The sequence below is a fragment of the Callorhinchus milii genome, unplaced genomic scaffold (genome assembly GCF_018977255.1).
Source record: "Callorhinchus milii isolate IMCB2004 unplaced genomic scaffold, IMCB_Cmil_1.0 Scaffold7, whole genome shotgun sequence".
Classification (NCBI taxonomy): Eukaryota; Metazoa; Chordata; class Chondrichthyes; order Chimaeriformes; family Callorhinchidae; genus Callorhinchus; species Callorhinchus milii.
The window spans coordinates 23,639,263-23,655,065 of NW_024704748.1; the positions used below are offsets into that span (position 1 = coordinate 23,639,263).

Below are 15,803 nucleotides of genomic sequence, written 5' to 3' on the forward strand. Positions count from 1 at the left end.
TTTTATAGTTACAGCAAAAGCTAATAACTCGTGGGATTAATCTACATGGACTTTCTGACCCAGTTAACATTAGCTGAATTGAAATAAGAATCAAACCGAGTTTGGTGAAGAAATTTGTTTCCACTGGATTACTGTAACATTGGCTGTTTTGCTATGATAACAGCTGGTTTCCCATTCTGCTGAGGAAATATGTAACCTCCACCTTGACCCATCGTTGATGAACCAAACTGCGACCAGGAACTCCTGTGAAGAATAGCAGCTAAACTCCATGTCCTTGTCCTTGTCAAACTGTGGGTCAACTCATAGGAATATTTTTCATCTCTAATGGGGGAGAGGGAGAGCAGGAACTTTTCTCCATGTTACAAATCATCATCTAATGGTGTGTGAAACCACAATATGATCTCAATGAGAGGCACATGTCAGGGATAACTTCATCAAGGCCCAAACCATTTGTGTGTAATTGTGCTTCCACAGAGAAGCAAGGGGAAGGCCCATAAACACAGTGGCCACTAGCCATCTGTAGATACAGAACATTACTAGGTCTTATGCCATTTCCCTGTCAGGTTTATAGGGTAATAATATCACATGTGGCCTTGGTCTTAGATCAATAACAAAATTAATAGGAAGCACATTAGTGCAATAAAGATAGACAGAATTAGAATTGCAAACTGGTATAAATGGCCCTTAATGTCTTCTTGAAAAGCAAGGTCAATGGACAATGTTTTAAAACATTCAAAAGGGTGGAATCTTGGAACTCTCCTGCTATAAAAGCTTGGCTTGTTCGTGGTGTTCTCCATTTATCAGCTGTGGAGGATGTAATGTTTCTGTTTACCAAATTTAAATGCAGCCAATCTATCTTGGCGTTTTATCAATGGCTTTGCTTCAGACTCATAAAATTATTCGCCTACACGCAAATGCGCTCCAACATCAATGTGGGCTGCATTAACTCTTCCCTTTAGCAAGGCAGTCTTTCTGAAATTGTCAGCAGCCGGAATGGTGTCAAGTTCAAAAGCAATAGCTTCATATCTTTCAGCTGTGTGTTTTTGTAGTTTAATTTATTAGTGGAACTGTAGCGCATGAAGAAATAGGAGAAGGCAGATGAGTCAACAACCTATAGGTTGGACATGATTACAGCTACTTTACTTGGCTGTCTGATTTCCTCCAGGAAAAAAACTGCTGTCTGAGTGAAATTTCCAGTGTGGTCTGGAGACAGGCCCCTTCAGAATAAGGCTAGCAGACTGTCAGCTTTGATAAATTAGTTCTCAGAGTTCACTTTATGCTTAGGCCACAACATCAAAGCTTTTCTGCTTCATTTGAGAATTTAATATTTTTTTTGGAGGATGTGGGGGGTAGGGGGTGACTACATGAGATCTGTGTCAAATGTTTTGCAATTCACACCAACACTAAATCTTTATTAGCCTATGCTCTCCTTGTCACTAATCTTGTGAGCATTTCACAAAATCATAAGAATTTGTTTTCAAGCAAAGTATTTTCGCACAGTCATTTGGAAACATAGTGGAAACCTGACATTATACAGCAATGTTTAAATGTAGTTTGGGCAGTGAGGGTGGAATGCGACCCCCATTCTAAGTCAGTGGGGAACCCACATATCCCTCTCCCCCACTCCACACACACACACTGAGTGTAAGATGTAATAAACTTTCTTTATTTGTAAGTTTCTCATACTAGGTCTCCTGGGAATTCCCTTTCAAAAATATTGTATTTTATTGCTGGATTTCCTTATGAAACTGGTTTGTTTGGCCAAGAGAATTGGATGGTTTGGGATTCAAAGTACTCCACAACCATTATCGGGGTCAATGGTCCAATGACTGACCTAATATAAATCGCCTTTGTGCTCTCAACCGCAGTGCCAAAGAACAATGGAGCATGACCCCGAGTCCTCTCTCCCTTTGAGTTGGCACTTCCCCATCAAGAGTTGTAAATTTGTTTGGCAATACACCACTTTTTACATTGTTTTTGTTAACTGGATTTAAAGTGACATTGATAGAGACCGTGGGGCAAGGCCATAGAAGAGAAAGAAGTGATAGTAACCTAAACAAAACAAAAAACATAGAGATGATTTAAAACAATTAGAGTTAAAGCTGAAATATAATACATTAGGATAGGTTTTTGATAGGAATGGATTACCCTTGCTGGATACGTATAAATCATCCTCTTTTTCAGTTATTCCTATTAGGTAAACATTGTCCGAAATATGGAATCTAGTCTGATTGACAGTTACTGATTGTGTAAGTGCACCAAAATGAAAGGTATTAACTCATCTGTAATAGAAGGATTGCAATGGAAGACAAGCAGGTCTAAAATTGATCTTCTGCACTCTATGACTTAATCCATTGTAGCAAAATCTATTCAATCAAGTTCGCAATCCTTCATCATTATCTCTACTGGCCACTGAGGTCACTCGGTTAATTAAAGGAGAGCAGCATGAAAATGTGCACCGCAAACTTTCTTCCATGTGTTTGCAAACACACAAAGCACTGATGTGGGTTCCAAACATGATCGTGGCAGAAATCACACACAGCTTCTCTCTATCCTCATTCCCAAACAAAGATACACCAAACCTGTTTTCGGAGAAACAGGCCTGAGCTTCCTGAAATCCCATGTAAATAGTCTGGTTTTGTTTCAACCCAATAGCGAATATTAATGGCGCATAAAAGGATCTTGCTGTGTGCAGCATTTCCAATTCTGTACACAGCAAGATCCTTTTATGTGCCATTAATATTTCACGTATGTAGTGGCCCTCTCTGATTTGGTAAGCGAGCACCACATGTTGGCAGAAATTCGACTGCTGTCTGAAGTGGATCCAGCCGAAGATTTGGGTGCTGATGATTGGCAACTTCAGAAATTGTGTCCTGTTCTTTTGTGGAATATTCAACAACTACAACAACAGCAGGGGCAGGATTTTAATCTGCCACTAAACTGATGACTTGGACATCTATTAAGATTACTTCTCAATGACATTGCAGATTTATAAAAAAAAATCTGTGAAATCTTCATACACAGTGAATAGCTTCTGCAATACAGTGTTCATGAGGAAAGTTGGCAATAGTGAGTGGAGCTCAATGTCAACGCCACATGTTAGTGAGTGGAACACCTTACTCAGCACTAACTCCATTTCGCTACCATGTAAGTCCAGTTCTAAGCATTTTTTCCTTCTGTTCCACTGCATATAAAACTATTCCAAACATGGATTTTTTTTTGATTGAACTTATCCTTAAAATCTGTGACCTACAGAGAAAGGATTTTAAAAGTAATTTACAATCAGGAGAGGATTGTATTGGATTTTTTTTTATAGGTTTGGAACTGGACTGTGTTCAATGCTATACTGGCAGTTTATCTGCCACAAGATAATGAGATTTTTCTGAAAAATGCTTAAGACTTACAAACCAGGCATCTGAATTTTCTTACTTTCTTAGGCTTAACACCTTTGTTTTAAAAATGCAACCGTGCAGAACATGGAAAAACAGTCTTAACTTGAGTTTTAATTTGGCAGCTAATTTTAAGCAGTCATTTTATCCCCCAGTGCCTTCGCCTTGCCTCCTCTCTTTCCTCCTTCAAGGCCGGTCTCAAGACCTTTCTCTTTGACTGTGCCTTCAGCTCCCCTCTCGACTCTCTACCCCTCCTCGCTCCCTCCCTTCCCTCCCCTTGACCATTTTCCCCCTGCTCGGGTCCTGACCCAACTGTACAGCGCCTTGGGATGTCCTCCCGATGTGAAAGGCGCTCTATAAATGGAATCTTGTTGTTGTTGTTGTTGCTGTTAAGCAGTCATTTTTAGGTACTGCACAAAATCAGTTTTCAAATTAAGACTGAATTTAATTTTTTTTCAAAAAGTTTTCACAATTTTAACTTTAAGCTTAAGAAATCAGGATATTCAGATCTCAGCTGTGGTGTATTAATATAGATTTACTTTGTGATCCAGAGAAAATGATGAGTTGAACTTGTACTCAAGATATCCAAGGGATGAAATTTGCTTCTCGGTCCAGATAGAGACTTCACTGACATACATTTATAAGAGTGAAATTCCAGCACAACTGGATGTGGCCTCGGTAACTTTGCTGGTCTGTGGAATGTGTCCTCCAGTTGTTGGGGGTGTGCGGAACAACCAAGGCAAATTAATAAAGGGCTCAGGTGTTCGTTTAAGAGCAGGTAAATGTAGAATGATTACTTCTTAATCCTTTGCCATCTATTCCTTTCGATTAAACAATCACACACGAGAGGTTGAGATAACCTTGGGACCATTTGATCTCCTCCTTTCAGATTACCCAACCTGCCATCCTCCTGTTACAGTATCAAGCTGTTTCTTAAGTAAGTCCAGTGGTCTGGCTTCAACCACCCTCCGTAGTAAATTGTAATTAATCTGTGTAATTCATAATGGTTTAGGTTCCTTTGAGCTGGAATGGGTTAAGAGGAATATAACAGATGATTCCATTTGTATTGCCAATCATGTCTTCTCTCAGGCTTTCTCTCCACAGATGGCTTTGCTGTGGTTGAAATAAATAATCCACATCTGTTGCAATGTAAAACAGATTTGTTCAAACTTTTCCACTCAAACATTTACTTCCATCTCGATAAATTATTCAGGAAAAATGTCAACTCAGTCAATTCTATTTTTCCTCGCAACGAATAAAATTATACAAATGGTGAAATATTAAAAGGTAGTTAAATTTACTTTAAATTTAGAAATGGTTCTGAAGTCATTAATGATCCACGTGAAAATGTTTGAAGTGAGTTTTTTTGTTTTTTTTTCACCCCATTTTTTCTGTCTGTGTTCCTTGACTTGACAGAAGGCTAATCTTGTGTCTTCAGCTGTAAAGACCAGTCCAGTCAGGTCATAGAACACTATATGGTACTGCTCAGTGGAACAGGAAGGTTGCTTATCACATAGAGACAGTCTCGTTTTTTATTTTTGTTTTATTGGACATTGATTGAATTTTTTCAAGAAATGAAACCAAATTGAAAGGGACAGAAACAGACACAGGGCCATATGTTATGAATGAGATAAATTCCACTCCATCTCTGTTCTAGCTTGTCTTTACATTTCAGATCTTGGATATCTTGAGTACAAGTTCAACTTCAGATTTGTGGAAAATTCTCAAGTTCAGCTTTAATTTGGAAGTTTTTTAAGAACTGCGGAAGAATGTCTTCCAAATTAAGATTGCATTGGAAGAATGTTCCACAATTCTGCATGATTTTACATTTTAAGGCAAATTGGTGTTGCAGGGCTGGCTGAGTCCAGATGGAATTTTGTGTCTCAAATTTCTTTGAGCTTCGGTTTCAGTTTCAGAATATCCACGTTATGTGGTCACAGTGTCCACCAACCAACGAGCTAGTGTTCTGATCTCACCAGGAATATGATTGTGTCTCCTCTCTAACGGCAATAGAAAATAGACTTGTATTCTCCTTTACACTCCCAGTGATCACTTACAGACACATACTCAGACTGATGAGTTCACCAGTAATGCAAGGGAAATATAATACTTGTTCACCAGACAGCTAGGGATTTTCTTCTCTCTCTACCAGACGTCCTACCCAGGTGAACTGAGGCACACAAAACAGTAGTCCATCAGTCCTTGAACACACCAGCTCCCAACATTTAAACTCAAAATCCATGAATCTTCCAACAGTTAATGGTTGCTGCTATATCTTAAGACTTGTTGATTTTATGATGCCAACCAAGAGGTTCAGGATAATTAAAAACAAATGATTGCATTGGCATCCAACACAAAGAGTTTCTGTTTGATTATTATCCACAATACCAGTGGGAATGTGATGAAAAATGCATTTTGGTATCTCTCTGAATGTGTGTACTGCAATTTATTCAACCGACTGTATAACTCAATCCCAAGATGTGCAATTCCACATTTAGATGTATTTCACACAACTTCCCTTAAGAACAAGTCAACAAGGAATATTGTCGAGAGGGTTGATTTCAATGCAAAACAATATCAGTGTAGAAACTGTGTATGAATATATAAAGTGTGGTCCTGACACTTTGGAGATCAAACATTATGCCCCAGAGCTGCCAATAGCACAATATCAACATATTTTAACAAGCTACAAATTCTTTAACAAGAAAGAGTTTGCTTAGCAACATCTACACAACTCTAAGTTGTGTGCTTCAGTTCAATCATGCTACTTATGATTTGCCTCCTGGTATTATTTCACTGACAAATATCACAAGGCATTTACTTTAGAGATGGAATGGCAGAGATTCCCAAAGGACATGCTGATCACCTTTCAGACATTCATGTGTAGCAATTACTGTCTTCAAGGCTTGGCCATCACTAAGATGCAAAGTCATTACATCAACCGCGTAACACTAACAAAACCTTTTAGTTGGCATAAGAGTATTTTTGAATACATTCAACAACTTTTAAATATTTCAGCAAACAGTAACGTTTTAGATTCATCATTTTGGTTATAAATGGTAAAAGTACTTGAGGTATTAAGATTCATATGAAATGCTTATAAATAATCTTACATTGATATTCACGGATACAAATTAGATGCAGATCTCTACAGTAAGAGGTGACATCTATGGACAATAGGGTTAACCCCAAAATATTTGGTTGCCGACCAGTCAAAAATGAGACTTTGTTTGCTTTGTACTGCGTGTCTTGTTTCCAACCTGGGAAAGATAATACTGAAAAAGAAAACATTGGCACAGGAGTTGCTTAATCGAGTTGCACCACAACGTCAAACATTTGTGTCTTTGTTTTTAGGTATCCATTTCCTACAGTATTCAGCAGTTGCAGCAAAAAGGATCTGGACAGTAGCCTGGAGAAGGGAGTAGGAATGTGCCTGTTTAATATGCCAGAAATTAAAGAGCTCCATGGCGGGCAAAAGTGTGGCAATGGATATGTGGAAGAAGGCGAGGAGTGCGACTGTGGTGAACCTGAAGTAAGACTGCCCGAGAGAGATTGGATTACATTTTTTATTGCTTTATGAATTTCAAATTCATTCTCCGGGGACAGGAGTTAAGCTCAAACCTGAGTGGAGTATTGTGCACCGAATCAATTCAAGCCTGGTCCTATTTAAAGAATCAGCATACTTTACATACATGTATATTATCTTAATGAGCAATATACTACAATGCTTCTATGCAGGTAGCTTCAAAGGAGATTTTCCCCAAACCCCAGTGTATTTGTGGACCTTGGACTGTGTTGAGGATCATACACTTATAGACTAGAGGCTTACGTAGCATCTCCCCTGTTATGAATTATTAAAGCACGAATTGGCCTAGTAACACTGACCTCCTAAACAAACAGTAACAGTCAAAAGGCCTGGCAGGCCATGTTTATGTGGACCTGTGGTAGATATTATGATTACTCATAGTAATGGGAATGGAGGACTGATGGTGACCACTAAGGTTTTACAATACAGTAGTTCAAAATGAACAGCTATAAAGTCACAGTAAATTCCTTTGATCTGTCCTCCTTTTACTGCAAAGAATTGTACCATTTACTAATACAAATAAACTGCACATAATAATGTGCATGTTTTCCACTATCTTTGCCTATCTATAGTTGATGGCTTGAGTCATGTGTAGTGGATGTGAAGTGAGGATAGCACAGAGTCATCGAGTATCATGGGTGCTTATAGAATCTACATTTTTTTTTACAATATTTATTTTTTCTGCTGAGGACAGTCATGTTTTCATCAATTCAAGAAGATAAACAGTGGAAATTAGGCTAACTTCCAGCTGGGTAGATTCCTCTAACAAAAACCAAAAGGCAGACTGAAGCTGTGCACCCTTGCCAACACTGATGGCTCTGGATATCTTCATGTAAAGAATTTAATAACATTTGTTGACTTAAATTGTCACTATATTTTAGTTATACAGACACCGAGATAATCAAGCTCACAGAGGCAGGATGTTCCATTCGAGAAACCTTAATATAGCAATGTGCAGAATACAGAAAGGTATAGTTACCAAGAACTGAATTAGGATTTATAGTTTTTTTTCTACTTTACCTTTTCTACGTTGTCTTGGTTTGTTTTCTTCTTGTATTCTTTATTTGCTAACTTCTTCTTTCCCGGGTCTATTCTGTAGAGCATCAGCAACAACAGCTGTCTTTATACCCATTTGGTTGTTTGATCCTTTGTTCAACTCTAACCATCTCTAAACTTATCTCACAGATATAATTTCCTCAATTTTCCCACTCTTTCATCTCACAAAACAATTCCATTAAAACATTACTTGTACTCCTGACTGCACTTTGACCACATTTCTAAAAACCTGGACTTCGATAAGAAAAGGTAGCTTTGGACTCAATTTCCTCCAATTTACGACTGAAGGCCATCTGTTCCTTTGTTCTACCTCTTGTCCAAGACATTAACCATTTGGTGACATTTCCTCATTAACTTATGTAAGTAAGGAAAGGGAAATGTTACAAACATATCAATACAATCCACTTATTAGTACCGTGCAGGTCAAAGACATTAGATGGAGATAAGTCAGATACTATTCATTCCCGGCAAGGATACAAAGGTTACAATGTACAATCATTAACAAAACTTCACTTGAAGATATACTACAAATATTCAATAATTTCTATTGCAGGCAGTAATACAACAGTGTACTAGTCAACTGAACAATATTTCACTAATCTATAGCAATAAAGTAATTATAAGTATATTTTCCATGCTGGCAACATGTATCAATAGTATATATGCATCATTTTATATATGAAGGGACCAACTTGCTCACAATGTTTCACATGTTATACTTTGAAGATTTCCAAGTGTCACATTGTTTAAGGGAAATCTTTGGGATCAATTTCGCTGTTTTTCTTAATAAAGAAATCTACGATTTAAGAGCTAAGAGTGGATTCCTTATGGTAACAGTAAATACCTTCCACTGACACAATGGAAACCAACTCCGCAAATAGATTGCGTTGGAGTGGTGTTTCTCCAAGTCACTGCTGTGGACTTAATTTTTTAATTAAAATACTGCAGAATTGGCCCCAATATTATCTGACAGAATACTAAAAGTACCAAGATACCTTGGGGCAGCTGAGCTAACATGTACCAGAATTGTTTCTTTTGCCATTATAAATTTTGCCAGTTGAAAAGATTATCAAATTCATGCCATTTATTGCTACCCGTAACTACAGCTTGGGGATAAATGAGTATTAGAATGTATTTGCTGAACAGTAACATGAGAAGTATTATTTTAAGAAATAAATTAATATTTAACTTTGTTGTTATGCACAGTTTTTTTGTGTTTTTTTTTCCTCTAGTACTTTTACTGACCATAAGTCAATAATGTCTGGGTATTTTGTCTTTTGCATTGCTTAGTGTGGTCATAATTCTAATTGTGTGTGTTTTTTTCCTGCTTTGAGGAATGTACCAACCCTTGCTGTAATGCGAGCACCTGCACACTGAAATCCGAAGCAGTATGTGCACATGGACTTTGCTGCAAAGATTGCAAGGTGATCAAATCTTTTGAGATCTGAGATTCTTCTTCCTGCTGAAAGAATGTATATGTTCTCTATCCCAGGAAACTAATAGCGAGAAATTCCACCTGAGTCTAGATTTTCTCTATTTATCTAGTGTTTCAGAGCGGCCAGAATTTGGCAAATTGTTGAATTCAGTCTTGACTTTGAAGTTGGTTTTCCAGTAGTTTGTAGAAGAATTTACAGAAAATGGACTCCTAAATTAAGACTGCTTTAAGAATTTGCCAAATTCTGGACATGCTGAAATGCTAAGAAAAGAAAATAAATCTAGACCCAGGTGTAATATTCACCCCCTAGCAACATAGTACTCACTACAATTAAATTAATTGTCTTAAGCACTTTGAGGTATTTTTAATTAAGGCATTATCAAACACAAGAAATATATTAAGTATATAACAAACTTAAAAATAGTGATTTGTACATTATCAAAAGCAATGCATTATTGTGAAATAATCAAAAGCAGTAAGGCTCTCATCTATCCCTTCAATTGCTTTAGTTCTATATAGATTTAAAGGAGTAAATCCCTTAACTCTCAAAAGCACCGTATATAACTTGATTTATTGTACTTTGCTAATTTAAATAACTGCAAATATCTCCATTATTTCAGTGAATCCACAGAATGCAATGCAATATTTAGTGCTCTCTAGTTGAGTTGATATCAATACTTTAAACTGTAGATTTAAGTGCCAGGGCTGGTGTAGACAAAACATAAGAGATTCCATATTAGTTGTATTGGCAATTTATCCCAGTTGGAGGTCTGTGCAAGAAGGTTAAAGGTCAAGTAGAGCTGGGAAAAGGTTTAAATGTAATCTTATATTCTCCATTTTTTCCATCTCAATAAACAGAATAGCAATGTCCGTATGAAAATCAAGCAGTTTGTTCTTATCCACGAATTCCATCACATTCTCAGACATCTGTTATTTATATAATGCTGTACATGCAATTCAATTTGTTAATTAATGCCACTGTTTTATTCCATGCTGTGCAGCTGCATTGTAAACTGTAATCATATCATGTGGTGTTAGTGGTAATAGTGATGATGGAAAACACAGCCAGATAGGATCACATGACGGGAAGAGTTTAACAAATATGTTTTTCAAGTCTATTTCTGGAATATCCTTATTATGAGGAGAATAGAAAACATCGGGAGGATCTGGTCAAATTAAACAGATGAGTCAAGCAGTGACAGATGTTTTTTTTCAATATACGTGAATACAAGGCGATACACATTCAAATAAGAAACAGCAAACATTTGTACACAATGAAGGGTTGTCCATTAGAAAAGGATTGGGTAGGGAAACAATTTGAGTGTGATTACTGATCATTCAGTGAAGCTTTCCAGATGATGTAAAGCTCTGTCAATCAAGCTAATCAAATAGTAGGCTTCATCTTGCACATATGTGGTTATAAGCCTAAAGAAGCAGTTGTGACCTTGTATTGATCACTGGTGAGACCATGTTTGGAATATTGTGCACCCTTCTAGACCTGCCAGAATGTCATTGAAGTGTTTGGAGAGGATTCAGAGAAGAACAACAAGCATGGGACTTAGAGCTCTATTTTTTCCCACAGAGCAGTGGTTACATGGCACAATAGGAATCCATTTAGCCCATCAAGCTTGTTCTGCCAGTTTATTACTACAACAACAACTTACATTTATACAGCGCCCCTCACACAGGGTAACATCATGACAGACCTTTTAATTCCATTTTCATCTTAATATCTTTAATTCCCAACTACCTGTCAATGTATATATTTGAAATATTCCAATTGATTCTGCCTATACAGCCTTCTCGGGCCGTGCATTCTGCAACAAAATAAATTAATGTTTTATTCTCAGTAACTCATTCAAAAAGAAACTGGATAAGTGCTGTATCAATATGGGATTGGTATTTTAAGTTGAGTTAGCTGCAATGAACAAATTATTCATGGAACACAATGATTTCTACGCAGCAGGGGCTGGAATGTTGTCATTGGAGAGAAGGTGAAAGTTGTAGACGGATGAATATTCTGCTTGGTTACCATTGTAGTTCAGGGAGTATCTGAGCAGTGCTTTTTCCCCAAGAGATGGCATGTGTGATTATTAAATAGATTTTGCGTGGTTCTGGAAGGAACAATCTTAACATACTTCCTTCTGTTCTTAATTTGCATATTCATAACATTGTAATTCATACAGAAAAAAAGTATTTGGTTCTACTGCTAGCCAAATATCCAAATTCAAATTATTTCAAGCCACAAAATACACAAGGTAACATTTTAATAATTCATACCAAAATATGTTGAGTGAATCATTTGAATCCGCATTCAATAAAATATTTGCTTTAGTGTGTATATGTATCTCTGCCAGTATGTTACCGTCTTTTAACTAAATATTTTCACCAGACAATTATTTCACAGACTGCATAACAACGTGATTCAATTACATTTTGTTTTTTGTTGATGTGCATTTGCAGTTGAAGCCTCCAGGAACCCCTTGCAGAGAGTCCAGTAATTCCTGTGATCTACCTGAGTTCTGCACTGGAGCAAATGCACACTGTCCAGCCAACGTATATCTACACGATGGGCAACCCTGCCACAAGAAAGATGGTTACTGTTACAATGGAATATGTCAGACACACGAACAGCAGTGTATTACTCTCTGGGGATCAGGTATATATAATCATCACTAAAATCTAATTGCATCACAGCACAGAACTTCAAGCTTTCTGATCCTCTATTCACTCCGTTTCAGAATGTTTGAAAGGAAGAAATTAGAATGGTCGCTAAGGGTTAAAGGTTAAGGAAAACGATAATCTTATGAACATTGTGAATTGTCGCACTCAAATCACAATTCTTCCATTGTCCCTTGAACTTTAATCCTCAGTTTAACAGTCTCTCAAGGTATTGTATGTCAAGCATTATCATTTCATGAGCAGATTCAATACACAGTATATCTTGAGGAAACATTTCTAAGCATTTATATAGCCCCAGTCCACTCACTTATTGTTCATCTCTCCTCTTCCCCATTACCTATTTCTTAAGTTATTTTCTTTCAGATCCTCCTACCCACGTGCGGTCTGACTGCATTTGTAATTCCATAATTCAGCACTGAGCCACTTGAACTTCACATGAGGAGATGCCAGGATGGCACAAAGATGACCTATCATCTAATTTCTCCTCCCTCCTTGAGTCACAGTGTTTCAGCTTCATAGGTATCTCCCTAAAGAGCCAGCATCAGGCCTGAATCAGTGAGACAAATCCATACTCACCTATATGATGCAACGTGTTACTGCATTAAGTCTCTCCACCATCAGGCTGCTTTCAAGGATATTCCTATTGCTGGTACCAGGTAGGGTCCAATAACATGCTCATGTGCAATTTGTCCACAAAACTTGAAAGTATACATTTAAAAAAAAACATTGAATTTGCCAGACAATATTTGTCAAGTTTGCTTTTTAATAGATTGTTCTGTAGTCAATGATGTTGCCACTAATTCCCAACCAGATGGTTGGAGATTTCAACTCTGGGACTGGTATTCAGATCTGGAGATAATTTTTTCGGTTCTCAATAAAGACGCTAAACGGTGGTCTGCCACGAAGGAGTGTTCCACCTTAGAGGTTTGACAGACAGATGTTCTCTGTCTAACAGTGCAGATGTTCGATGGAGTGGCATTTGTGCAGCTGGGAAAAATAGTCAGTAACCTGTATTAATATGATGGAGTAATACAGAATGTTTTGAAGGAATGAAGAAGGGATGATTAATGATACAAAATTATTTAATTATATATGTCTAAAATCTTCATGTGTCACAGCAGGTGTGGTTGAGAAAGCACCCAGTCCCATCCACTGTTATCAACACTTCCTTATAGTTTATGAAAAATGGTTTCATATAGCACTGGGTTTTACTGTGATGATCTTGTCTGGTATTGGAGATTGTGTGAGTGCTATGATACCATAAACATGCTTCCATCAGCTGCAAGATTTGATAGCACTTTCCTCCTTCACGTTGACAAGCACTGAAAATGACTGAAATTGTTCCTTTTTCATTAGGTGCCAAACCTGCTCCTGGAATCTGCTTTGAAAAAGTAAACTCAGCAGGTGATCCCTATGGTAACTGCGGGAAAGACTCATCTGGTTCATTTGCAAAATGTGAGACCAGGTACACACAATACATATTTTCTCTTGGAAAACAGATTGCAGATTTTAAGCAGCTCTGCCCCATAAGCGTTTAGTCAAGAAACACCAAAGGTGCAGAATAACACTGAGTGTCCATACATTGGACTCCTCTTAGCTCCTTTTCTTATTTGCCTTTTGTTGTCTTTAGTCCCTTGGGTGACTCAGATCCACATCTACTTGGCTCTTTAATACGTGACTGGAATTTTAGGACCACTTTTGACTGTTCCAGGACTAGAGGGCATTATTGAGGACATGCTGTATCTTATATTTTGCATGTCAGTGAGAGTAGAAAGAGGATTGATAATAAGTCAACTTATTTCTGGTTTCTGGTTGTAGGTGTCTGTTTGATCCAGCTGATTTTATTGGTGGTTCAGTATCGATGGATTAAATTACCCTTGCTCTACGGTGAATGATCCATCCATAATTTTTCTGATAGCTGTACAGATGTATATCAGTAATATCCACCTTCATTGATAATCTGTGGTGTTATTTGTCCAAGAATTGTCTTACGATACAAATACCTTTTGACCATATTTTTCCAAGCAATGCAGATTTAGTCTTTGTGGGTGGCATTTAATATTCTGACCAATCCAGATTATCTACACAAAGATGCAATCCCAATTTCCTTTGTAGTCCCTCCTCCTTGCCCCCTCTCTCCCCTTTTCAGTCCCGCCTGAAAACCTTCCTTTTCGACTGTGCTTACGGTCACCTCCCCCACCCCACCTCCTCGGAGTCAGGCTCCGCCACTATTAAGTATTCTAAGACGTTACCCTGCATGGAGGATCCTATAAAAGTGCAAATTGTTGTAGTCTACATTGAGTTGCCAACCACAGCACCCAGTTTTCCAGCCGGCTCTATTGGCTCCTGTTCCATGGTGTAGAATTCCCCATCAGTCTAAATTGGTTTTCCATCCCTGGTGTCATTTCCTGTGAGTCCAAGTTGACTCTCATTTCATTGCGTCCAATTTCCCACCAAACTAACTTGGCTCCCCATTCATATCATCCAGTTTCCCAAAAACCTTACTTGGCTTTTTAGGCATGGTGTCTGATATCCCACCAGACTAAGTTGGCTCTGTCAATGGTGTTTCATTTCCCAGCAACAAAAGTTGGCTCTTGATCCATGTGTCCCAACAGTCTGCAATGATTGCCTGACCATGTTATCCAATTTTCCAAGTAGTCTCAGTTAACTGACACAGTATCCAGTTTATCTAACTGTTTAGTGTGGTCTTCAACAGTGGTGTCAAATCTATGTACTAATCTAAATTTGTTGTTTGTCCATACTCTGCAATTTCCTTCTCATATCAAGCTTTGATGTCCAAGTTCTTTGGAAGATTTTTTTCAAATGTGTCCAACAATGATGTCTGGTTTGGCTTATTGCCCTTGACACCGAATTCCCTGGCAGTTTACACCATCTGATTTATTGTTGATCTGGAGAGCGATATTCTCAAAGTGTCAGTTTTCTCTGTTCTGGAAGGTTTTCCACACCAGACTTTTGACCACAAGTGAATTCTTCTTATGAATTTCTGATAAGCATTCAGGTAATGCATCAGTTATGAGGCAGTGCAGAATCTTTCTCTGTCTCTCTGTAGTCATGCTGTCCTAATAATCCTGAGTCATGGTTTCATTTAAAAAAAAGAACTGCTGTGATGCCTAGGAGTTTTATACATTGGAGGATTCAGATCTCAACAAATTGGTGTAATTTTTACACTGTTATAATGCTTGTAGGTACCAACTGCAGAATCAGAAGCAGTGCTTTGACCATAAAAACAAACCTGAAAGACCTGTTCACAGAAAAACATAAAGTGCACAGCGCCAAGAGGCTACTTGAATTTGAGACCTTTGCACAAAAGAAACATCTGCAAAGTGTTCTCCGGAATTTGGGCACAGGTGGTTGAATTCCAAAGCTAATAACAGCACCTTTTAACCAAGAAAATTATTTTCTTTACTGGTCTTTGAAGCAGCGGCAAACCCATTTCGAACATACTCTTCTGCCACTTTCACAGAATGAAGGTATCAATCAAACACTTTTATGTGGAAAAGTAAAAAGAACGCAAGCAGAGAGCTCTGGTTGGCTATGTGTGAATTTGTGAAACTAATAACCACATCATTTTGAAAAGGGATACCCGAAAGGACTGCAGCTTTTACACAATGAGAAATAATATATTTATATTTCT

At 37.8% G+C, this 15,803-nt stretch overlaps 1 protein-coding gene across 3 annotated transcripts in view; it reads left to right on the forward strand.

Moving 5' to 3' along the window:
* The window catches only part of adam12b (ADAM metallopeptidase domain 12b), a 158,833-nt gene that overhangs the window by 121,318 nt on the left and 21,712 nt on the right, over positions 1-15,803 (forward strand). For all 3 annotated transcript variants that reach the window (XM_042336794.1, XM_042336795.1, XM_042336796.1), the window contains 4 exons: positions 6,744-6,921; positions 9,366-9,455; positions 11,930-12,125; positions 13,505-13,613. In XM_042336794.1, the coding sequence (XP_042192728.1) occupies positions 6,744-6,921; positions 9,366-9,455; positions 11,930-12,125; positions 13,505-13,613 (573 nt within the window). The remainder of the gene's footprint in view (positions 1-6,743; positions 6,922-9,365; positions 9,456-11,929; positions 12,126-13,504; positions 13,614-15,803) is intronic.